The 26,024-nt window shown below is 43.5% G+C and overlaps 5 protein-coding genes across 5 annotated transcripts; 3 read left to right on the forward strand and 2 right to left on the reverse strand.

The window, feature by feature from the left end:
* Positions 1-14,696: 14,696 nt before the first annotated feature.
* On the forward strand, positions 14,697-15,506 carry CGCS363_v001945 (uncharacterized protein; the record flags this gene model as incomplete). Its single annotated transcript, XM_036633794.1, has 1 exon — positions 14,697-15,506. One exon carries the CDS (start codon positions 14,697-14,699, stop codon positions 15,504-15,506), a length of 810 nt encoding a protein of 269 aa, XP_036502741.1.
* A 332-nt stretch (positions 15,507-15,838) lies between these two features.
* On the forward strand, positions 15,839-16,627 carry CGCS363_v001946 (uncharacterized protein; the record flags this gene model as incomplete). Its single annotated transcript, XM_036633795.1, has 3 exons — positions 15,839-16,034; positions 16,101-16,441; positions 16,517-16,627. The coding sequence occupies 3 exons, from the start codon at positions 15,839-15,841 to the stop codon at positions 16,625-16,627; spliced, it is 648 nt and encodes a 215-aa protein (XP_036502742.1).
* Positions 16,628-17,067: 440 nt separating this feature from the next.
* Positions 17,068-19,293, reverse strand: AO-I-3 (Copper amine oxidase 1; the record flags this gene model as incomplete). The annotated part of the gene is made up of 4 exons (XM_036633796.1): positions 17,068-18,317; positions 18,373-18,738; positions 18,794-19,001; positions 19,063-19,293. 4 exons carry the CDS (start codon positions 19,291-19,293, stop codon positions 17,068-17,070), a joined length of 2,055 nt encoding a protein of 684 aa, XP_036502743.1.
* A 405-nt stretch (positions 19,294-19,698) lies between these two features.
* Positions 19,699-21,236, reverse strand: acr-2-3 (Acriflavine sensitivity control protein acr-2; the record flags this gene model as incomplete). The annotated part of the gene is made up of 4 exons (XM_036633797.1): positions 19,699-20,383; positions 20,439-20,650; positions 20,942-20,970; positions 21,029-21,236. The coding sequence occupies 4 exons, from the start codon at positions 21,234-21,236 to the stop codon at positions 19,699-19,701; spliced, it is 1,134 nt and encodes a 377-aa protein (XP_036502738.1).
* Positions 21,237-21,964: 728 nt separating this feature from the next.
* dur3-1-2 (putative urea active transporter 1) lies at positions 21,965-24,362 on the forward strand (the record flags this gene model as incomplete). Its single annotated transcript, XM_036633798.1, has 10 exons — positions 21,965-22,070; positions 22,138-22,201; positions 22,269-22,344; positions 22,391-22,577; positions 22,639-22,738; positions 22,807-22,890; positions 22,947-23,184; positions 23,235-23,405; positions 23,462-23,780; positions 23,842-24,362. 10 exons carry the CDS (start codon positions 21,965-21,967, stop codon positions 24,360-24,362), a joined length of 1,866 nt encoding a protein of 621 aa, XP_036502739.1.
* Between the last annotated feature and the right edge of the window lie 1,662 nt (positions 24,363-26,024).

The raw sequence follows: 26,024 nt of genomic DNA on the forward strand, positions 1-26,024 counted from the left end.
TGACTGGGTCTTGCCAACGAGGCTGAAGTCACCCCTTTCACGGCTCAATGGGACGCATCTTCCTGGTGATGCCTGGCGTTGCGGGAAGCCGCATCTCGCTTCATCACCGCCGGCCTTGTCTGGATGGCGGTGGGAGAGGCAGGACAAGATCGATATCTTGGCTCGAATCACCCAACACCCCTCGCACCCCCGGCGAAAACCCGTCTCCTGAACTTTCCTTCTTTCTTTTCCCTCTCCTCTCGCCAGGCCTGGTGCCTCCGACGCGCTGAGGGTAGACCCTCGGTCGTCGCTGTACTTTCATCTCTTTGTATCGCCGACACCTCGTGGCTTTCTCTGGACAGGCGGCTTCTCAGATGACGGCATCTTCTTACGTTTGACGCCCTCGTTCCTCTACGTATCGCTTCCGGTTTATTCAACGCGGTGGCTTTCTTCCCCATCATCATGCCGGCCTATGAATCGGCCTTATCTCGTCAGTCCTGGAGTTGAGGCTGCGGTGATGTCAAGCTACCTTCATACTGCGTGCTTTGTTGTCTCCGTCTAGCTGCAACTTTCCCCACTCGTTGTCGCCTCCCCGGGCTCAACCATAGTTAGGGCAGGAACTGGGCACCGGAAGGGCAGAGGATTGACGATGCTGATTTTGGTCATCGTGGGCTGGGTCTATCTCCGGTGGGATTTGAAGCAGATGCGGTGTGTATCACCGCTCTCCTCGCCGGGCACCCACCAGTCTCCGCGTCGCTTCGCGAAGATGCCTAGTACTGTAAGCCACTCCCTATCATCATGTCAAACCCAGGCTAATTCGTCTCAGGCATAATGCAGCCGACGAACAAATCGGCACATCATGTGCCACGCCCGCCAACCCTGGTGACTCGATGTTCTTGCAGGAATGAGCTTCTGCGGTCTGATGAGAACCCACGAGTACGTTCACAGGCAGCGGTGGATCGTCAAACTCCCGTAAATCGCCTCAGACTTCGCATTCGCCTGACTTTGCGCGGCAGCGGCCCACTCCCCAAAGATGGGGTTCTGAGCACGAGCTGAACAGTGGAACGATGGCCTCGGAAGACAATCACGGCATAATGCCATCTCGTTGACGCGGTGATTCATGCCATCTTCCTGGGCTCTGTCGGCGATAGAAGGCGGGAACGATTTCCGTCGGTTCGTCGCAGAACGGGAACTGAGAGACATGTAGTCTCTCAATGCTGATGACAGCATGGTTGTGTCTTTGGCGGTGGTCTTATTGCCCATTGAGTACAATGGGCTTCGGCGCGGAACCACATGCCGACACCATTACACTGGGCCGGCGTGACATGGATCACTTTGTACCGCCTGGTGCAACAGGTCGTCAACTTGATGAACGAGGTTGCGCAGATAGGTCGCGGGCACTCTTGGGTCATCCAGACCATGCTTCAGAGATCGTTTCGTTACACCACCCAAGACGACGACAGACATCGCAGACATCGACACACCTGCATGTGGTTTCTGGTGGGCGGATAACGATTCCCCCTTCTGCGTGTGAGTATGCTTGAGATAGCCCAGCCTTTCCCGTATCTAGAAAGAAAGTCTCGCTGACATTTGGATTGCTCATAGACTGTCTTTTGGCGCCATTTGCGTCGGGTACTCCACCCCGTTACATGATTAGGGAGCACATCAGAGAGCTCAAAGATCCCCACGCGATGGCTTGTGTGGCCGGCTTCGTGTACCTGATGAGCAGGGATTGATTGACTTCGAGCCCTTTGATGCGGCTGAGTCGCTATGGATTCAACACATCGGCGCCAGGACACGATTGCTTTGCGATAGGAGCTGTGTTTGCCTGGTCGAGGGTTGTCGCTGTTTGACGTTCTTTCTTAGCCAGTGGAAGACTGCCGGCTTAGATGGCAGATGACGTGAGGACGGGCCCCTCTGCGGTTGGCGACGACTAGACCATCTCGATGGAGAGCATCAGTTAACTCCTCGGTCCAAAGAGATGAGAAGCATTTATTTCCAGCATCTTCGCGGCTGGTCTCGTCTCTTCACAGCGTGCAGCTGCGGCTCAAGGATTTTGCTCTCGTCGGCGCGGAGGATCAGGTATCGAAGTGGCCTCTCGTGGCACGCACTCAGACTGGTATCTCGTGCGGTCTGAATGCCCAATTACGAGTCTTCAACAGCCTGGAAGACCTGGACCCTCCGAAGGTTCCTGTTGCGTAAAGTGCGACGGCAGCTCTTTCGATGTCGACTACGCCAGCACCTTTTTGATGCAGAAGGTTTCAGACGCAGAATACGACAACGGAGACAGCGCCGCCGTTTCGAGACTGGAATGCTGCGCAAGCCGCCTAGGTGCGAGATCTGGGCTAACTGCCCGTCGTCCCGCCGCGTCGGGATGAAGACGTGGGAGATGTCCCGGGAACCATCGCGACTGCAACACAGACGCCGAACACAAGTCCTGGATGGCGACGGAAACACGGAAATAGTTCCTTTGGGCTTGGAAGATGATGAATCTCACATCCTCCAAGCCCGGTTTTCTTCCTGCTGTTGGCTTTAGCGATGGCAACCCTTGTCTCGTTCATTTTAGACCTCCGAAGTCGGCCGAGAACTGGTATCTTCCTTGCCTGATCTGATAGAGGCCATTGAGAAGGCGCAAGACATGGAAGGTGTCACCAGCGTCATTCCAAGTACCGCACTATCACGCAAGGCGGATGGCAACAAATGTCTCCTCATCTGCGTTTCGGTATTTGGCCCTGGCGGGCAAGCGTGTGGTTCCGAACGAGCGTTTGACGGTACGTGGAATGGTCGTACACTGAGTGCGAAAGGCGCTTCTTGCGTTTTGCGGAATGTTCGTTTGCTGCGATCGTATGATGCTTATGCATAAGCAAAAACAAAGCTTGCGACGTGGGTTCTGGGGCGGCCCTGGCCCTGATGCGATCTAGCGTCAACTCCAGGGGCAGTTGCAGCTCGCTGAGCACTTCCACTTCCATGATGATCGAACAGATTATCTTGAGGTTGCCGCAAGCCCACAAGTCTGCCACACTGCTGTCGTTTTGCGTCCAACAGCCAGAGAGTCCGAGACGAGCAGAAGTCAAACCAGCCCACTCTACCACCAGTACCATCTCTCGTTGCGGTTCTTCATCATCATTCTGTCATGCTATCCGTCAAGCTCGATAGGTCGACCAAAAGCCCGGTGTCAACTCTTCGGATCACTTTGGCTCTACCGTTTCCATGTTATGACATCGAGCTCCGGCGCCTCAGCTATCGCCAGTCGACACAACGAAGACTAGCCGGCCCACCCGAAAGATCTCTACTGACACATGGGCCCCTTTCAGCTCTTGAGTCAGACACATCGCCCACTTCATCGTCAGCTACCATCAACGAGTCTTTAGCAGGAATTGATCCACTACATCCATGCCTCGCTGGTGCTTATACCCGCGCAATCGCAGCTATGATGCGCCATCGCTCAAGAACGACTAGCTCAGGTACTGAATATCGTACCACAACCGGCATGACCAGCAGATCAGCATGGACAACCGGAACACAGAGGTCGTCAAGACTCTCTGCAAATGGCCTGGGCTGCTAAAAGTGCGGAGCTCTTGCTTTGCTCTGGGTCTTACCAGCCATTACCGACTTGCTTATCAAGACCGCCTCTTTCTCGAAGACAAAGGTCAAGTATAAAGGGTGTCGCAGGCACCAGCCAACCAGTACTTCAACTCGTTGTGGTTGACCTTGGTACCACTTTCATTCGCGACTTTTCGTTTGGGAAGGAAGACATTGTCGCCCGGATTGTACCCGAACAGGCTCGGACTTTTCGCCCTGTCGTGCAGATTGAGAAGTGAAGATGGAAGGTGAAGAGGACTCGAGAAGACAACAAAAACACCAAAACCACCAAATACCACTGATTCCCAAAGAACTCCAACGCGCTTATTAATGTTATGTGCTGCCAGTAGGTAGCATTGCTAGATCGCCCCGGGCCCTCGAAGTTCATATTGAATTCGCCTTAGAGGGTATGAGAAGGTGGGAATCATCATCGCTCCTCATCAGAGCACTATGCAGCGGGGCAGCCCCGACATTCCTGTCATTCGCTCATGGCACCATCTGTGTCTCTTTTCGCCCATCTCTCAGGATGGTTGTATTATTGGTTTCGGCACGCGGCCGCGGCTGCGATACAGTGTACAGCGAAGAGAGCCAGACTTTGCTATGTGCTATCACATATGAAGGCCTACCGCACTGTTGTCGCCTCGACGGGTCGGCCTCGACAGTTCAATCTCGATGCACCCGTCGGACCCCATTCGCACTGGCGGGCATGTTCTTGTAGGCGAGGCGTTTCGCAATACGCATGCGGATTACGGAGCGTATTCGACGCGGCCATCGACCTCGGTGACAAGGCAATGGAGTACAGCCAGAGGCAGCAGGTGAAGCTGAAGTGGTGGCAAGTTGGGTATCAGATCGGTAGCGACAAGAATGGTGGTGCTGGCCGCGACGTTGAGACTGTGAAGTTGAAGTCGCTCGCATGGACGTAGGAGGTCATGTCACCGAGTTCTCTTCCTCTCCCTCGGCAGACCATGTCTCGCAATACCTTAGGAGGCCCTGCAGACCATACTCCACCAGACGGTCAGCAGAAAGTCCGGACCCAGAGCCGTACACAAGACTGTGACGCATCGGCGGAATAGCTTCTGGTGCTGGTGCGTCAGTTGCGCAAGTACGCCGCAAGACGATATGCAGTACAAGAGGTGGAGCACATGCCTCGATGGGACTGAGAAGATGTTCATTGTGGTGGCAATGCACTTGGCGGTATCCACTTCAACAAGGAGCTGATGACCCTCGTTCTGAACAAGAACAACTGGACAGACCCAGATCCAGGCCTTACAACCGAGAACTACGACCTAGAACCGGTAACCTATGAGCTCATGGTCCTGCTCTGCTGGTCTATATGGCATCAAGACCGAAAGGCATTGGTCTACGCGCTATAACTCAGGACTTGGAACAGTCTAGAGAACGGTGCCTCGAATCGCGATTTATCATTTGTGGCTTTGCGTACGTACGGTACTTCGGACGGCCATGGTCAGAGCGAGGCGTTCAACAAGCTAAGTAGGCATCGCCACGGTCTTTGAGTGGAAAGAGCCCGAAGGGTACATCGCCCATCGGAAGGGCCCGAAGCTTGAAGTGATGAACAAGGAATTCAAGTACGATCTCGGCCCCGCGAATGTCTGTCCGATCTCGCAGAAACCGGGCAACATCATCCACATCCCGGAAGTCGAGCAGGATGCATGAGAGAACGCAGCTGTGCATTATGGTCTATTCGCCGTCACATCCGGAAGTCGAGAGCTCCATTGAGTTCGGCTTCGTGAATAATATTCATTTATTCTTTCAGCAAAAGCCCCGGGCCCTAACCAGCAGCAGTCCACTGCTTACCGGTTATGAAGAACGGACCACGTTCTTACCCGCTAACAAGGGAGGATGAAAAGGCTACGATCAACGCCTACATTGAAGCCCCGATGCGGCGGTTCGTAATTGAGCCGAGGCAGCAAGTCAGACGAGCGCCAGCGATCAGCCAAACTATTTGACTTTCACAATTGGGACATGTTCGCTGCAATCAAACAGGTGACCGCGGCAACAAGTATGTCGATTGCTGCCCGTCGCTTCCCGCGTCAGCTTGCTTGGATTACTGGAATTACCGTTCGAGCGAACATCAACACCAATGGATGTACAACAATCGCGTTCAACCTGTTGCTGCGCTCAGCATGTCAGTCTCCACCATTTCAGGCCCCGAGAAGGTCTTTGAGATCACGATGAAGCGGGCAATGAGCACCTACAAGAATGCCGCTGAACAAGAGACTCCTAGCTAACAGAGAGCTCTTCCCTTCGAAGGTTCAGATTGGTGAGGCGAAGGCCCATCTGCTGAAGGGCGGTGACCTGGCGGTCCATCACGCCAATTCCATATTGACACAGACCCTAATCAGATTTACACTGAAGACTTGACGCCTTTGAAGAAGACTCGGGCCCGCTCACCTTTCGGTGTGGAGTATGACCTTCCACTCGATGCCGAGCCCGCTGACAACCTCTCCATGCTGTACTATTTTCTCCCTGCCTATCGCCAGTCATGGTTTTCTGTGTTTCCCGGCAAGACATATCGTCCGGATGTGGAGAGCGCGCTGGGTACCCAAATATTTGCTCGCAGGACAGAGGGTGGTACGAACGCAACCATGCCAGATCCCTCTTCGCCGTTGTACGGAGAATGATTCGCATCTTATTCCTCTCTCCAATCTCTAACGGATGAGTGCGTACTCAGCGTTTTCCTGCGTCTTGCCAATCCATTGGATCTATAAAAGAAGGATGCATTGCAGTGTCGGTCGCTTTCGCCGCCTCCACAGCGAAAACTTCGTTACCCGCACATCACCAGCAGTGACAATATGATTATTTGCTGCCGACGTTATGGCCTATCCAGCTAGCTGGTCCTGTAAGACCAACAGTTGGATCTATGAAGGAAGCACTCATCGACTCAGGGACCATCAATTGGTTCGCAATACTTCTCAGACGCCTGTTACTGATGTCTAGTATTACATCTGGCCCGATGGGGCTGGTTCTTTTACTAAACCTGCCTCGACACCCTTCCGTATTTGCAGTAGCTGCATGGTGCATACCACCGCAGGCCCTGACCCGTCTCAATGAACATCTCTCCGCCAGACAACACCAACAAAAGTAATCTCGTAAAGGAGCATCGAAGCCAAGTTGCGCCAACCATTGCTACCTACTTCCGACTCCGTCAAATTCATCAAGACCCTGCACTTCAAGGATGGATAGGCAACTATTACCCCTACATAACTTCCCTCCTACACACTTTTTACTGCAACCTGCTATTAGCAAGCTATAGCATACTATACTAAAATCTTAATATATATAAAACATACTATTAATACCCTTAATTACCTATTATAATAGCTTTATAGCTATATATAAGCACTATAAGCGCCTAACTTAGGTTTAAATTACTAGTTTAAAACCTTTCCCCTCCTCTTATTTCTACTAAGCTATTATATTTATACCCCTAAATACTTACTATAGTAGAATTATTACTTCTTAATAGCTCTAAAAGAATAAAGTATATAATAATTACTACTAAAGTATAGAAGCTATTCTATCTATTTAATACTTATTAATAAGCTTATTAAATAATTATAATATATTTAGATTAATTAGTGAAAACTTATAAAAGATAACTATAGAAGGTACTTAGTAGTATTATATAGAAATTTATTACTTATATTTAGTAAATAGTTACTTTTAAGCTCTTATAAAGTAATATAGCTATAAAATCCTCTTTCTAAGGTTAAAATAATATTATATCTCTTTTAAAATACTCCTTATTAAATAGAATATAATAACTAGTTTAGTTTAGTTATATAGTATTTAGAAGCTTTATATTTTATTAAAGTTTATTATAGATTATTATCTATTTTTATAAGCTTTTAAAATCTTAGTATAAGTTTATAAAGCTTTACTATATACTTTTTAGAATAAAATTATTAAAGCTTTAAACTTCTTATTAGTAGATATTATTTATATTTTATATACTACTTTAAGCTATATTATTATTTTATGTTCTACTTCTATAAAGAAAACTTTTTTTAAGTAAATAGAAGAGATTTATAAGGCTATAAGTGCTTAATCCCTTAACCTCCCTTAGAAATAGTATAAATACTTTATTAACTATATATTTATAGAAATCCCTAGGTATTTAGATAACTTTATTATTATAGTTACTAAAGAAATAGTTAAAACTAATATTTATAAATATATAAGGCTATACTTAATATAAACTTACTTAATATAGAAAAGTATAAACTTTACTACTTAAATTTAGTCTTAGATTATTATATTACTCTAACTTTATAAAAATACTAAATAGTGCTTTTTCTATAAATCTACTTATACTTACTTTCTATTAGAAAAGAAATAAGTGTTTATACTTCACTTTAATAAGTACTAAAAGTATTATATTAGTTATTTCTATATTAGATCTTATTATTATAGCTAGTATAGTTAAACTAATTATATTAATATTAATATAGCTTTAACCTACTTAAATAACCTTAAATATCTAAACTATTATAGTACTTTCTTTATAAACTATAGTAACTATATTACTTACTTTACTTTAAAAGATAGTATTTAAGTTATACTTTCTAAATATTAGTTTTAGAAAATCTAATAAGTTATATATAGTATATTATCTATACTTAAGTTTATTAGCTCTTTTTATAGCTTATTTTTAGCTGCTCTTATTTCCTTAGTTTAGCTTAAAATAGCTTAATTAATAATTATTACTAATAGTATAGCTTTATTTAACTATAAAATAGCTAATACTACCTAAACTACTATAAAAGATAACTTTTTTATCTTAGACTCCTCTTTAGAAGATTTTAAGCTTAAAGATATTAAAATAGAGATACTAAATACTTTTTTTACTTTCTACTTCTATTAAAAGTAAGCTTATATTATTAAGTTTAATAATACTACTTATACTATAATATACTAGAAAGATATAAAGTAAAAGGCTTTTAGGGAAAGCTTAAAAAATAGTAATTTATTTTAACTTAACTTTTTTAAGCTTAAGAAGCTTATAACTCTATAGGTTTCTACCTCTTACTCTCTTTATAGCTTTAGTTATAATACTATTTTATATACTAAAGAATTAAGTTATTATAATAATATATAGTAAATCCCCCTTTTTAAGGATAATACTTTACTTTAAGTAAGCTTAAAGATATTATATTAGAGGTTTATATATTATATAATATAATATTAAGTATAATAACTTTATAAACTATATACTACTATAGAGCTATATTAAGAAGTATATTAATATAATCTTAATATAAGAACTTTATACTAATAAAAAAAAGAAAAGTTATTCTTTATAAACTACTTTTTTTATAAAGTATTCTATTTTATTAATACTTAGAGATATTATAATTTAAATATTATTCTTTAAGTAATTATATATATTAAGAAAAGCTTAAAAGCTATTTAGACTTAGCTTTATAAGACTTATAATCTTATTTAGGTATAAATTTAAGGTGTAATTATTCTAAATATATATAGACTTAGTATAGTAAATAATAATATTATTATTTATATTTTTTAGTATTTTATCCCCCCTTACTTTTTTATTAGTAGTAATTAGAATACTATAAACCTTTTTTAAGCTTTTAGCGTAAGAATTACTAATAGTAGCTTAAAAATTAAAACCTAAGTAAACTAGAATAATCTTTCCCTTCTAAATAAACTTAAAGTGCTAATATATAATATTAGCTATACTATAGATCTATTTTAGTTTAATATTCTATTTATTTTAATAGAGATAAATCTTATTTTTTACTTTAAAATAGATTATAAAGCTATTCTAATTTATATCTTTATCTTTCTAGCTTTAGAACTAAGCTTTCTAACTTAAGTATAAGTACTAAATAGTAAACTTAAGCGATTTACTACTTTTTACGAATAGAACTTTCTTTTTATTATTATTTTAAACTTAATACTAATATAATATAATACTACTACTAAATTTATTTTTTTCTACTTTTTATAAGTAATAAATATTATAATTTACTTATTTTAGTATACTTTAAGCTTAGCTATCTTAGTTTAGTAGTTACTTAAATACTAAGATATTAAATAAAAATTATATAAAGTTTAATATACTTAATTTTTAAGTTATAAGCTATATTTATACCTCTCTTATTTTTTCTATAAAAAAGAAAAGTTTATTAATATAGAACTTTAATAAGCTATTTATACTTATAAGATAGTTTAGCATTATAATAAAGTAGACTATATAGTAAATATCTTTAATCTTTACTATATAATAAAATAGCGTTAAGTGAGGCTTAACTTCTACTTATTACTTCTAAAAATTAAGAATAAAGTAATTAAGTTCTTTACTATAAAAGTATAAGCTTTTAGAAGAGCTTTATTTAAATATTTTTTAGCTATAAATAATATTTAGGATTTAGATAGTATTTATATTCCTTTTTATTTTAATATCTTATAAGATACCTCTATTTCTCTTACCTAAGTAGCTATTATAACGCTTATAATAAGTATTATATTTAAAGTTAATAATGTTACTATTTATATATTTTAAGCTACTTAGCTAGTTATAGCTAAGTTTATTTAAGCTTTTTTTAAGCTTACTTAATTTTTAAGTACTACTTAGAGATCTTTAAAAAAGCTAAAGTAGTTTTTATACTAAAAGGGGGGAAATTTCTAATTAAAATTACTTTATATTATTTTATATCTTTACTCTCCTACTTTAGAAAAAACTTTAAGTATTTATTTACTTAGTATACTACTTATATAGTATTATTAGCCTGAATTATTAGCGCTTAATATTTTAAAGCCTTCTCTAAGTATAATATAGTTAATTTTATTACTTATATAACTTATAAAATTAAAGCTACTTTTAAAACTAGTTTAGTTATTTCTTTTATTATACTTAATACTAAGGGCGTTTTTAATACTATTCTCTATAATTACTTCTTTATTAGATTATAGAAATAAGGATAATTAGAACTTTTTATTTACTATATTAAGTTATTTATAACTAGATATTAAGCTTAAATTTATATTAAGGGTATTATTTTAAAACTCTTCCCTTTTTACTATAAGCTCTTTTAAAGCTCCCCTATTTCTTTTATTCTATACTTACTCTATTTTATAAAGCTTTTATTATAGAACTCTAACTTTTATTTTAAGTATATTAATAATATTTTAATATAGATTAAGTTCCTTTTTATAGAGGAAAACGCTAAGCTATTTATAATTAATATTACCTATATTTTATACTAAAGTATTAAAAATAAAGTCTTTTTAAGCTAAAGAAGAGTGAAGCTATATATATTTTATAAAAATATAAGTTAATAAATCTTCTAATTAAGGCTAATAGCTTAATAATAACGCTTAAAGATATTATAAAGTAGCTTAAAGTTATTTTTAACTATAAGTTTACTTTTATACTATATATTTAGATTTAGGCTAATATTATTTTAAAGTATATTAAATTCTTTTATAGTTTTAAGGTAGTATATAGAAGCTTTCCTCCTATTTTTATATATAAAGCTATCTCTTTAATTATTATTCTTATTATTATTTATAGTATAAAAGCTTAGTTTCTTAGCTTTTAGAAACTTAATTACATTCCTATTTAGTAGCACCTTAATATTACTTTAATTAAACTATTCTATTTTATAAATTAAAAAGGGTATTTCTAGCTTATTAATAGAGCGATTTATATTAATATTTAGGGAGTTCTATTTATATAGTATACTACTTTTATTACTATATTATATTATAAATCTAAAATCCCCTTTATAGATATTATACTTAAAGCTTATTAACTTTACTTTATTATAAGATTTAGGCGTTTTAACTTTTATTACTTATTAGTTTAGCGTTTTTATATCTACTTATTAAACTTCTACTATAAACTTATATAATTATAATATACTACTATAATGCTTTTCTATTACTTTTATTTAATTTTAATATTTTTATAGCTTTTAAGCTTTTCTTACTTTCTAAAGAAGATAGCTACTACTAAATTTAAAACTTAGCTTAAAGATATATTTAAAAATAATATTATTACTTATATTAATAGATCTAAACTTAAGTTTAAAGAAGTTAGCTATAGCTATATTATATTCTTAAGTGAAAAAGAAGAAAAGAAGAAGGCTAAAACGCTTCTTATATAAAGTTTTTAGTACTTTAGCTTTACTAAAGTTTTTAATATTAAAACTAAAACTATAAACTTTAGGTTTTATATAGTTATATATTTATAGAGTCTAATAAGTATAGTTTATATTTATATTAATAACTTTAGTGTTATTAACGTTTTAGAGGGATATAGTAATATACCTTTATCCTTATAAGTAACTATTCTTTAAGCTAAAGAGTATATTATTTTAGTAACTTCTCTTATCTTTATATACTAAGTTCCTAATTATAAAGATATTTCTAGAAATAAGTTAGTAAATATATTTATAAAATAAAAGGCTTTAATAGCTCTTTCTAACTTTATTTTATTAGTTATTATAGCTACTATAAAGTATTTAGTATAGAAGAAAATTACTAAGTACTATTAGGAATAATAATATATAAACGAAAAATCTTAATATTACGCTTATAATAACTTTTAACTAACATTTTAATACCTTCTAAAGCTAAAACTTTTATAAAAACTTTTATACTACTTAATTACTACTTATTTAAAATATAATAATTTTAAAATATACTATAAGTACTTTACTTAGAAGTAATAAAATATTTAGAGATATAAATATAGAAAATAGAAATCCTCTATATATATAGTATTCTATTATTTAACCTACTTAAAGAAATTTTAGTAGTTTTAGCTACTAATTAATAATAAACTAAGACTATCTCTATTTAGGGACCTTAAGTATTACTAGAGATCTATAATTAGTAATCTAAAGTAGTTTAAGAAATTTAAAGAAATTATAGGTTTCTTTAGTAGTTAAAACTACTAAAGAATCTATTTATATAGATTTTATAACTAATAACCTTCTTAAACTCTACTATATTTTATTCTATTTTAATATTTTAGTTTAAATAATTTAAATTATTATAGGAAAATATAAAAATTAACTTATTAACTTTTCTAAGAAAATTTTAGTTTTCTTAATAAAATATAATAAGTTATAAGTAATTTTACTTCTTTAGAGGTTTATAGGTAGTTTAAGCTCTAGCTTTAGCTATTAACTAGAGGCTTTTTACTTAGATTTTATAATAATATTAGCTTTAGTATAGTAAAGCTTAGACCTCTATAGTACTAACTTTAGTTAAGTGATATAAGCTAGAAATAGGAGATATTTATACTATTTTCTAGTAATAAAAAGTAACCTCTAAACTTAGAAATACTATATATAGGAAGCGATTAACTAGAAGATACTTAAATTGAGGAGTAAGAATAGTATATAGTAGATTTATAGATATATAGGCTTACCCTATACGATATATACCCTAGGGAGCGTGAGCTTAGCTCTGACGTTGTAAAATAGAACAACAACAACAACAAAAATATTACCCCTGCACCACCCTTGTCTGCTGCTTTCGCAAAGGCGAGACTTTGATTGAGCCTGTGCGATGGTCTCAAGCCAATTTACCAAGGTCCTGGATCTGAGCGAGCTAAAAAGGCTTGAGATCTTGAAGATCCTGGTCGATGGACATGTGCGACAGCTACACACGGGTGTGGAGGAACAACATCTTCACTCGGACAACATTGTCATCGCCACGCGAAAGGGAGGGGGCTCGCCCCGATAAGCCCTCACTTGCTACCACGATACCAAGCTGAAAGCTTAGCATGATAGAGGCAGTGGCTAGGATAGAGGAGCATAGGAGAGAGAGCTGTCTGAATGTCCAAATCGACCCTGACTTTAGTTTCTACGAAGACGAGGGTCGCCTTGGGTCCGAGAGATTCTTCTTTTGCCTAGGTAATGGCAGATGAGAAGACCAACTCCGGCATGTTCTCAACCGTACGGTTGACCAATTTTGCAGCACAAATCGGGGCGTACTGTCTCATCAGCATGGCTGTGGCCACAAGGGTTGAAGCTGTCAAGGATGATAGGATGACCACGACGCCCGACAAGGTCTTCGAGCATCAGTCATGAAGATCGGCATCCACAGCGCCGGATTTCCACCGTCATATTCGCTCCAACTCAGTACCTATTACCAGCCCCACCTCTTCGTTCCTCGACCGGGCCATCAGCAATCAATCCATTATCTCTTCTCTACCTTTCACTCTTGCTTCGCCCAACGTAAAAGCCGTTGGGGTTCAGAAGTTTCTCTGCACTACATGTTACAAGCTACAATCTAAATAGATATTACACGATAACATTGTTGGTCTTTGCCCTGATTTTTCCTAGACGTAAGGTGATCCCACCGGAATCCGAAGGGTATGTCAAGAGCTCAAGTCGTAAAACGCTGGCGTAAGCAACGAATGGATCCTTTAGGTCTTACTGCCATTCCGAGAACGCCCGTGGATTTCAATCGGACCAAAGCTGACTAAAACAAGCGGTTCGACAGTTTGGTCAGCAGGCACATGTATTTAAAATACTCATCGGTCCGTCCGTCGAATTGCCTAGATAGCTTTCCACTGCCCTGCTCCTGCAAAGGACCCCACATTTGTCCGCATGTCACTCCGCAAGACGTCCTGCTCGTGCTGTGTCGCCGCCAAGAGGCGCTGCGACCGGGGCTTCCCCCAATGCCAACGGTGTTCGAAGCAGTCAATCGCTTGTCACTATCCTTACCCACCTATATCCGTCTTGAATCCTCGGAACGATTTCGGTAAATCGCGCGATGCTTTGCTGCGGTCGCCTCGGACGTCTGAAGGCCAACGAGACCATGTTTCGTCTGTGGAGAGTACGCAGCAAGATGTCCGGCAAGGGGACGAGGATGCCCGCGACGATAGCAGGTCTTTAGCTCCCGAATCAATCTTTCATGGTCACGACGCGGATTGGCTCACAGAATTGACGGAGACTTTACTCCCAGATCACCATGTTTTGCCCGAGCAGTATCATGAAAGCCCTGCAGCAACTCCATGCCCGGTCTCTCGCAGAAGGAGATCAAAGAAAGAGCACATGAGACTGGAGAATGCCAAGCGTACCAACGGCCAAAATACGCCCAGTCCTAGCCCATCCGGCGCTCTCTCAGGAGCCATGCTTGGCCCCTGGAGTAGATTCGAGGAAGTAGACACATGGAAATATTGTGCCAACGAGATGCTCTCGTACATCTCGCTCTACGCGAAGACTGGGTCCACGCCTATGATGGTAGCAACACAACAAATCTCTCCTCGTCTTGATCCAGTGCTTGGAAAAGTTCTAGGTGTCTGTGCTGCCCATGAGACTCTCTCAGAATCCCATGGACATCTCGTTGACCAGCTGCTGGACTGCGAACTTCAAGATCTGGTAAACACATCTACCCTAGCTTCCGACTACGATATGACTGGACAGAGGCGTGATTTGTGCTCTATCATGAGGGAGAAGGTTGCCAGACTTCAAGCTCTTATCATGTATCAAATTATTCAGCGTTTCAGCAACAAGACAGGAGACGCCCAGAAGGCTATGACCCAAGAAGCACTGTTTGTTTCTTGGACCAGAGAGCTTGAGCTGCAGGTACAGCTACTCCAACAACTACAGTCATCCTACGGCATGTACGACATGGCGAGTGCTTACTACACAGACCATACGGGACTACTCGAAGCAGCCTATCGGACGATCATCATGTCTTATGAAGTTCGCGCTGTATATTGGGTTCTCAATCACAAGATCTGTCCTGTCTGGCAAGATCTTTTTGCGATAGTGGTCCCGAAAAGCCTGTCTGGGCGAGACAAGTTACTCTACCCCGAGTATGTGGTTGAATGGGAAAAGGGCTCGATTCCAGTAGTCAGTAAGGATGATGAGAGGCTCCAAAACTTGATCGTGGCTGCGTGCAAGGGCGTCGACGCTGTGAGACGTGCAGAAGCTTGAGTGGCATAGGATTCGACTACATAGAAAATCCCAACTCTAACAAGCACGAAGCTCGTCCTTCCGGATTGAAGTAACGTCAGCAGCAAAGGGCAGTAAAATCGCCGCGGTCTTCCGAGCTGTACATGACCCACTTTGCTCCGCAGTCCCGCTGCAGTCCGCACCCGTCTTATATCGGAGTCACGGGGCCGTGTCGGAGAACCAGGATAATTCCAATGCACTTGATGGTTATAAAAGGCATGTTTGATGCTGTTTTGAGCGAGAAATATCACCTCTTCACTCAGTCCAGCTCAAGCACATTCTGTTCCAAGACTTCCCTTCTTACATCGGATACCATGGCGATCACGGAGCTCGTTTTCCTGCCCCTCAAAGATGATGAGGACCTGAAGGCTCGGTTCTATGAAGAACTCCCCGGCCTGATGCAGCCCAACTTTGACGTCCCTGGAGGCCCGGATACGGCAGCAGTGGCTCGAATCCTCGAAAGCAACCCCGAGGATGCTGATGACCAGCGCGGTTATGTGGGTGTGATTAGTATGTTTGGCTCCATGGCATGCCGCTATTATAAACATAGTTGCTGACTGACTGTTATCTTGCTAGGCTGGGACAGGCTTGACACGATCAAGGCTTTTCTCGCCACTCCGAACTTTGCTACCTTCAAGTCATCGTTGCTTAAGTTCGTGGAAGCACCCCCGGTCCTTCAATTTTTCGAAGAGACCGTCGGAGCCACACCCAGAGAGACGTTACAGAACAGCACTCATCTGTTCGTCATCAAGGCTACTGGTGCTGAAGCTGAAGTGGAACATTCCAAAATAAAGTGGAACAAGCTCGTGGCAGCTTTCCACGGTATCGAAGGCAATGAGACCCTATCTCATTGCGGTGAAGGGAGGGAAGTCCATCAAGGCCAGTTCGCTGGTTTCAGTGGATGGAAGTCAATCACAGTACGTTATGACTTTGACAGAACAGTCCCCAGACACGATTTCATGGTAGTTATGGCAACTGATCTGACTGGGTAGGCTCTCAACGATGCACTTCGAGATGGTCAGGTCCAGGAGCATCTCAAGGATCTGCGAAACTCTGGCGCACAGGTTTCCACCTTCATTCTGGAACTCAAGCAAATCATTTGATTTCCGATGTGTCTAGGTCGACAAGTCATCAACAAGCTGCAGGCGATTCTTGATTTGCCGAATGTTTAGTCGGGGGCTTGCTGTTAGTTGTAGATGTAGCATCGACCTTTGGAAGGTTATGTCAATAATAGAGAGAAATCCACCCAGTCTATTCACCTCATATCTTTTCCGCTGCCTCTTCCGGATCCATCACAGTTGTATGCTTTTCTACCCAGCGTTCGGTTGTTCCCACCTGTTAAGGCTTCAGCCTTTCCCGTGATTCAGCAAAATGGGCTCTCAGAAAAGGTGCTAAGGGACAATGGATGATGAAAACAGCTATTTTCAAGTTTTGTATGACACAATATTATTGATATTTCAGCATGTATATGAGACTGTTCGTCTGTTTCTACTCCGCAAAGAGACTAACCAAATCATCAACACACAAAGGCGAGGAAGACAGCTCAAAGCTTGGATGAGGGGCTCGAGGCATTGCAGCAGCTTGCACCACTTGCGCTGCCACTTCCTTTCTCCGACTCAACCAGGGTGCTCTGATTGAACTTCTGCTCGCTTGGCGGGACATCCAAAGCCGGGTTCTTATCAAAGAAGTTGACGGGCTTCAGGTGCACCTTGAGGATCTCAACAGGCATAACCGGGAAGTCTTCGATTCTTGGCACATGGTTGATGCCGAACTGAACCCATACGACGATGTCAGAGTTCGTAGTCAGAGTCTCGTTCCGCTCAGCCCAAGTTCTCACGCCTGTACCCCCTCGAGACTGATTCGTGTACCAACCGCCAGCGTAAAGCTCACGGTCACGGTGAGTCGTGACATAGATGTTGTGGTCGGCAAATTCTGCTCGCTTGTGGTTATAGCTTTCAGAGTCGCCCATGAGCTTCTGGAACGGAGGAGCCATTATTTTGTAGGCAACAGGCTTGCCGTTGACTGGGTTGAGCGAGTTGGGGTTGGTGATCTTGAAAGTTCTGTTGGTGTCTACATCAAGGTCCAGGCCAGCCGTCCTCTCAACTGTCGTTTCAATGACCCCATATCCAATGCCATGAGGGTTCCAGTCGGGATCTCTCGGCATTCGGTGAGCCTCTTGATAGACGAGCTGGTTGGTGTGGCCATCGATCATGGGATCTACTCGGAGAGAGAAGATGTGCTGGTGGTGGCCGGCAAGAACGCCTGGGTGGACGACAGTACCAAAAGGTACTCCGATCTTGTCCAAATCGTGGTCGATAGGTTGAGTCGACAGGATACCGGTAGCTCGTACTTCATATGTAACCTCACCAGCCTGGTTGAAGAGAAACATCAAAATGTACTCATAATTAGAGACAGTAATGATGGATTGAAGCACCAGCTCTCGTGACCTGACGACTGCAGCACGGCCAGTACGGTAGTTGGTGTGCTTCCAACCGATGCCGGCATCTTGCTCGTGAATGCAGATACAGTTTTCCTTCGCCTCCGGCTGACCCTTATCATCGGAGATGATTCCGCTGAGATACTGAATGCTTCCGAGGCAGTCGCAGCCAAGCTGGAGATTATTGGCTGTAGCGCCGGCTCCAGCATCACCCAAGTCAAAGGCAGTTTTCTTGAAGAAGGGATGACGAGGGTCTGCATACGGAACATTCATGTCCGAGAGAGACAGTCTGTAGAAGAGTGGCCGGCCGTCGTATTTGACGTTATAAAGGACCATGCCTTCACGCTGGTTGAAGCCTGGTCAAAGTGTTAGTTGCCTCGTCGTGTATTGGAGCCAAAAGCATCCGCTCACCGATGAAGAAAGTCCACTTCTGCCACTCGATAACATGTCCAGTTTCACCAACAAGGGTAACCTTGAAGCTGGGTCCCTCAGGTTGGCTTATCTGCAGAGGCTTGAGGTCCTTGCGCAGGTCCTGGCTCTCTGGGATGTACTCGTTTGGAGGTTTGGGCTGGTATGGACTGACGGGCTTGATGGTATTGTCGGCGCCGGTGGGCATGACGTCGATGCGGATCAACTTGTACTCAGTGCACTCGATCACGGGCGAGATGGGAAGGGGGAATGCGTAGTGGTTTGAGTCGGCCTCAGAGGAGTTGTTTGGATCTCTCATGTAGAGAAATACCTGATACAGGCGCTGCTCGTCTCCAATACCGTCAGTTCCTGCGTGAGATTAGCCTTCCGATCGTTTCGCCTGAAAGTTCCGCCTCATATTTACCGTAGATCCAAGGGTCTGCGCAAACAACGGTGCCCTCGGGCAACTCGAGCTTTTTGATCTCAGCCAAGACGGCCGGGTCTTCAAGCGCGATCTTTTCGACCATCTGGGCTTCATCGTAGTCGACATTGCCATGAAGATTGGCACCGAGCTTCACGTTGCTTTCGACCTTTGCAGTGGTAAGGTTGACAATAGCTTCATGGAAGAGTTCCTGGTTCGGTCAGTTCTGACATTCTCCGTATGAGAAATTGAAGCTCCGTTGCATCTCTTACTGTTTTGCGAATATAGTACGCAGCAAAGACGCGGCGATCGGGAGGTGACGGAGACAACCCCTTCTCTTGGGCCATGAGATAAGGAACTAATTCTTGCTTCGCAGGCTCATTGAGAGTAATGGCCTTGAATTGCAGAGCGACGGAGGCCGGCCACGCAGCTTGAATCAACTTCGCAGCGTACTGAATTTCTGCACCCGTCAAAGGGCAAAGTGGATGAGGGATTGAAGACATGGCTGAGAGATGCGGGGGTTGAGATGATGACCAGAGATGCGACCAAGAAGGGTGATGTTGGATGGCGGCGATACGGTATTTATCAGCCCCATAGCATTATCGGGCTTTGTAGCTGGCCTCAAAAAGACCCGGAAAGCATCCCGGGTCGGCCCCAGCCTGCATCAAAGTCAGTCTCTTGCAGATTATCCACAATTCGGCGTTGGCACGAGCTTGGCGAAGACCCTCCATCCCGGCTTTTACATGTGTGACCCGCACTTCCTTACATAGACAAGTGTGCTGCAAGATAAACAAATTTCTTTGACAAAATTTTGTCTATAGAAGGTAAAGATGCAGACATATCAGGAAATAACACAATGAGTATCATTAAAGTCGAACGATAAGGCGTTGGTATTATAAGTCTTGAGTCTAGACGAATAGCCAGGTCTCCTCCAATTGCCAGACATATTTCAGCCAAGAGCTGCTAGATTCATCCCCCGCTTCTCGAGCCCAGATTCTCTCGAGAATTTCAGCAGCATTCTTGACATTGTAACAACATGAAGACACCCAAATACGTTGAAACACTGTGCGTGCCATTGTTTGGAGCTCGATATCTTGTGCCTCTGCGCCGAGGATGAAGGCCGGCCACACCAAGCTCTTGATATGGAAATCTTCGGCAGGAACAGCAAGGAGGTGGAGCATCGCAGGCCTCATTATTTCGACCACGTGGGGGTACGATAAGTAATGTTGGCCAGGAGGCGCGCCGATGATGTGTGATGCGTATACCTCAACCCCCGCTTTGTAAGCATGGGCAAGATGAGAGCGGGACTCGTGGAACTGGATATCTGGAAAATCTTGAGCCCACGCCAATGGCGAGAAATTGAGCAAGGCTTGGACTAGATCTGATAAGGCTTGTCGTCTTTCCACGTTCATATGATGCAGCGAGCGCATGGAATTGATACCAGATAAGACGTAGAGCAGCTCTGCAGGACAACCGACCCACGTTTGGTTTTCGGAATTCCGAAGGTTCTGGAGAAAGAGCGGATCCAGTATGGGAAATTGATTGGTGGGGGGGCTCAAGGCCGGTGCAAGAGTAGCCCCCAAGATCCCAAAGCTGCCTCGCTAATCAGTAACCGACAAGACAAGAGGATTAAGGAGGAAGAACATACGTCGTGCATGCCGTGTCAAAATATCTCAACCACGGCGCGGCTTCGTTATCCTCGCTAATGTCAGATAATCTCCGGCTCTGTACCATCTCTTGAGCACCCCGGAGATGGTGATTCCAGCCATGGCTTCCGAATTCCACAACATCCATGCAAACGAAGAGAATAACTGCTGCTACGACTGCGTCACTGTTCCTTGTGGGATCATCCTGAACCTCCTGTTTAAGCCAATGCAAGGCGTTTTGTTTGTGCAACAATGCCGTCTGTAGTGATTCTCGAAAGCTGGGTTGACCCATTTGCCAACTATGATCCTGCCAGAGATACCATGACCCGGGATGCTCAGACTTATGCGATAAAAGGCTCCCGGACGGCATTTGCCCGTGGCTGATGACCATTCGATGGGTGCAGTGAAATGCAGAGATTGAAATGACAGCGTGTAAGAAGGCTCGGCTTTTCGATATCAAGGGCATCAAAGCCAAGAAAGGGTTGGTTGATGGTCGATCATAGACCACAGATTCTCTGGAAAGATCCAGATCGACTGGTGCATTGAATGGTGTGAGAAGGTAGGGCAAGGATACGGATTGGAAAGAACTCACAGTAACGAATGTACTTCCTGCATTCTGGGGACAGGTCTTGCATGTCCGGCTCTAAGAGAGACCAAGGAATAGCCGAAGATGATGGGCCAGTCTCCGAACCTGACTCCATGAGCTCGTCTTCATCCGGCGACCGCCAAGACACCCCTGATAAACCTCCATCTACTGGAGTGAAAGTGGTCTTGCCCATAAGCTTGCCCCTGCTAGCCATGCTATGAGTCCACACCAGCCTTTTTGGTCGCCCATACCCCTCACATCGGAGCTTCAGGGAGGAGCAGCGCAGGCACGCGGGCAAGCGTCTGTCACACTTGACCCGCTTTTGGCGGCAGGTGCGGCACGAGTTCGAAGCGAAGAATGCATCTTGCATGGCTTTCAAGACATGCTTGGCTCCCTACGCAGTGGGTGGCTGGCGGCCGGTCTGATGTTTACGGCTGATGTTCGTGGGAGGTCGTGGAGACGTGGGAAGTGAATTGTTAGGCGGGGCCCTTCTTAACACCGGGAGATCGGGACGGTGGCAGATTGTGCGATATACACTAAACCTATTTTGGCAGCCAAGACGCGATCCCTGTCAGTATCCCCAGATTTCGCCCTTATCTCAACCCCTGACTCGACCCGCCGGCATCGGTGCCGGAAGAGAGGCTTCATATGCTTGAAGGGCTTGCGCAAGCTGGTTGAAAGTCTGGGTCATGTCTCGACGATAGCTCTTCTGACGAGCTTTATGGCACCGATGTGCTAATATCTAAGAGTCTCAAGCTTCGAGAATCCCTGACTGTTCTTCGATCACGTTATCAAACTCGAGTATGAGCAATGTATTCTGCCTGCGAGTTATTGGCCGTGATAAATGTGACACTTCCCGGTTGTCCGTGACTCTGAAATTTCGAAAGGCGTCCATGCTTTAATTCGTGGCTTTTACAGCTTGTTACCCGTTAGATTTCCAAAATGACCCTCCATCACCGAGCAGTAGACGATTCTGTAATACCATCCCCACTTCCCCAATCGGTTGGATATGGAGTTGTTGTGGCTTTGGGCCTCTTGTTTGCATTTGGTAAGTTTTCACAACATATCTTAAATGGTGTTTCTCGAAATGAAACTGACGAGGCTTAAACGACTAGGCATGATGGGTGTAACGGCTATCTTGAAAAAGACTCTACGCGAAGACAACTCCAAGGCTGAAACGTAATTTGATAACAAGAATGTGAGACAAGTACATACCTAATAGTATTTTGCAGATTCATGGTTGCAGACCGAAGTGTGAGAACAGGTCTCGTCGCATCAGCGGTGGTTTCGGTCAGTTCCTCTACAGCGCTGCAACCCTAACAGTCAGTCAGAATAGAATGAACTGGGAATGAGCTAACAGACTTATAGTCATGGCTCTGGAGCACAGCCCTTTTGAGTTGTGTGCTTGTAACTTATAGCTATGGCATAAGCGGTGCCTTTTGGTACGGTGGAGGTTGTTCGACGGTGATCGTGTTCTTCGGCTATCTTGGAGTTGTTTGCAAGAGTCGAATCCCAGAGGCACACACAGTTCTGGAGGTTATTCGTATTCGATACGGTACCTGATTTCCTGAAAACATTTTTCTTGTTACCAGTTGAGTTACTGATTGTGTGTATAGGTACCGTTGCGCACCTGAGTTTTACTTTCCTCGCCATCGTGAACAACCTTCTCAACACCATCAACATGATACTTGGCGCTTCTGCTGCTATATCGTTTCTGTACGTACGTACCTTGCATAACACGATATGATTTCTCATACATTCCGGTATGATCTAACAAAAGAAAGCACGGGAATTCACATCATGGCGTCAACATTTCTACTGCCTCTTGGAGTTGTCCTTTACACCCTTGTGGGTGGTATCAAAGCCACGTGAGTCCATCAGGTTGGTAATTGTAATCCCGGGCTTTGATTGCTGAATATTTTAGATTTCTCACCGATTACATCCATACTTTCATCATTCTCATCTTATGTTGCTGGCTCACAGCTAAAGTCATCACATGCGAAGCTATCGGGTCCATTGGGAGGCTGTATGACATGGTCGTTGCAGCTGAAGAGCAGCATTTTGTGGAAGGAAACTACAGAGGCTCTCTTCTCACACTGACTTCGCAACAGGGTATCTTTTTCGCCATAATCCTCCTGGTTTCTAATTTTGGAGCTGTTATTGTGAGTGTAATACGATTGCCCTCAAGATGTATGCTAACAGTAAGTGGCAGATGGACACAGGATACTTCCTGAAGGCTTTCGCAGCTTCTCCAAAAGCCGTAGTTCCCGGTTATGTTCTTGGGGGGATATCTTATTTCAGCATACCGTGGTGTTTGGGAACTGTTGTTGGAATGGCGTCACTGGGACTCGAAGCCTTGCCCGTCTTCCCAACGTATCCAAGAGTAAGTCTTCAATATTGAAGCAATGACAAGGCCGTCCGGGGCTGATCATCTCCCAGCCTATGACGACCTCTGAGGTTACGAACGGACTAGCTTTGCCATATGTGGCCGTCGCTGTGGCAGGTAAAGGTGGCGCAGTTGCTGTACTCTTGATGACTTTCATGGCTGTGACATCCACACTCTCCGCCCAAATCCTTGCTGTATCCTCCATCTTAACCTTCGACATTTACCGAGTATACTTCAACAAAAAAGCAGGAAACAAGGAGGTAATTCGCTGGGGTCACCTCGGAGTTGTTCTGTTTGGCGTGGTATCTGCCGGGTTCACTGCAATGTTTCACTACATTGGGGTTGATATGGGTTGGACTCTGTACATGCTTGGTAAGTGTTTCAACCCGTGATATACAGTCTTCAAGTTGAAGTCCTGACTTGGATTCTACAGGCGTGCTCACATGTCCTGGTGTAATTCCAATGATATTCACAATCACTTGGCGCAAACAAAGTACAGTAGCTATAGTTACTTCGGCCTTCCTAGGCATGGCCACAGGTCTTGGGGTCTGGCTTGGTTCCGCCTATGCCTTTTCCGGAGAGGTGTCAATCTCATCAACCGGAGGCACGCTCGCTTGCATGTACGGCACGGTAGCATCGCTTTTCAGCCCGATGGTGTACAGCATATGTATTTCACTCATCAAGCCAGACAGCTACGACTGGGATGACTTCAAGGAAGAGACGCTGGCCATTAACTCCGAAGACAGCCCCATACAGGATATCACGACTCAGCAGAGAAAATCTCCAGAAAGCACGAGCATTCCGATCTCTGACAGCAGGGTTCATAAACGATGGGCTAGATATGCCTTGTGGTGGGCGATTATTACATTTCTTGGTCACTGGGTGTTGTGGCCCTTGCCAATGTACGCCGCGAAATACATTTTCGGTAAAGAGGTGCGTATTGGGTACTTGTGAGAGACGAAGTGTTTCACTGGGTATGAATTTCCACTGACTGTGTCTACTTTTGAAGTTCTTCATAGCATGGGTCGTAGTGTCTCTTATCTGGTTGTGGTGGACCTTACTCATGGTGGGAATCTACCCTATATGGGACGGCCGGCGGCAGATTGGGACGGTGCTCACCGGTCTTTGGAACCTGAAAAGATTATAGACAACGTCCAATCATACCGAAGCGCGGTTCTTGCTCTTCAATTTCTGCCCGCGCCCGTGTCAGGGAGTTCCAGGCGAAGAGCGAATGACTTCGGCGTTGTCATTGCAGTCTTTGGAGTTCGAGGGCTGCAACACGGTTTACCTCGATAGACTCCGGTCCGGAGAACAAGTGAGGAATACCGGTTTAGTATGGTCGCTCAAGTCATCATAGTCATCATGGAAGATTACTTATGCCACACTTGAGTTTGTCGCTGAAGCCTGGAGGACCCAGCTCCGCATGTCGGCTTCGTCGGGCCGGCCTACATCCACTCCGCGCTCCCCCGCATTCAATTCAAAAGGAGGTTAGAGAGCCAACTCGAAAAGATCATCTAACAATAACAACTTGCTTTTCAACCAAGGCTCAAATGTCACTGCTTGACGCTTAGTTTGGTTACATTGCTGCGTCACCAACCAGGTGTTCTTTATTCTCTTAACCACGGTAGTTTGAAAACACCGCCCGCAATGCCTACGGATACCACAAGAATGACGTCTTTCTGGATCAGTACGGAAGATTGGCATACAGCCGGGGAACCCTTTCGCATTGTCGATAAGCTCCCGTCCGGCTACCTGCCCGAAGATCGCACCGTCGCCGAGAAGCGGTTTTCCATCATGAAAGATCCCGAACATCCGCTAAATACATTGCGTCAATCTCTCTGTCATGAGCCACGTGGCCATGCAGATATGTACGGCGGTTTTATAACGCCGCCGAACGACAGTGGCGCTCATTTCGGTGTCTTGTTCTGGCACAAGGATGGCTTCTCCACTGCTTGTGGCCATGGAACCATTGCATTGGGCTTTTGGGCCATTGCCAATGGTATTGTCAAGGCTACCGAAGAAGATGGCTCAGTACAAGTTGTCATAGATGTTCCTTCGGGGCGGGTCACCGCCAGTGTTGCTATTCAGCAGGGCAAACCCGTTCATGCTGACTTCGTCAATGTCCTGAGCTATCAGTTTGCCAAAAACCTGCCCGTCGACATTCCTTCTCAGGGAAAACCCATTACCGTCGATCTTGCGTTCTCTGGAGCTGTATACGCGACCTTGGATGCAGCTCAACTTCACCTTGATGTTGAACCGAATCAATGCAACGACTTCATCAAACTTGGGCGTGAGATCAAATCCGCAATCGGTCAAAGAGCCAACCACGGGGTGTACGAATTGTACGGGGTCATCTTCTACAACGAAAACGCCGACGTTGAAGATGATGCCGATGGAGTGAAGCAGAGAAATGTGACCGTTTTTGCCGATGGGCAGATTGATAGATCTCCCTGCGGGTCTGGTACTGGCGCAAGACTTGCTGTGCTTCTAGCTCAAGGAAGACTTGGCGCTGGTCGGTCAAAGCTTGTTCATCGGTCCATTATTTCCACACAATTTGAGGGGAGCATTCTTTCAGAAGAGGTTAGCCCGGTCAAGGACTTCCCAGCTTGCATTCCC

The sequence above is a fragment of the Colletotrichum siamense genome (assembly GCF_013390195.1).
Source record: "Colletotrichum siamense strain Cg363 chromosome Unknown KSG_Cg363_contig01, whole genome shotgun sequence".
Classification (NCBI taxonomy): domain Eukaryota; kingdom Fungi; phylum Ascomycota; class Sordariomycetes; order Glomerellales; family Glomerellaceae; genus Colletotrichum; species Colletotrichum siamense.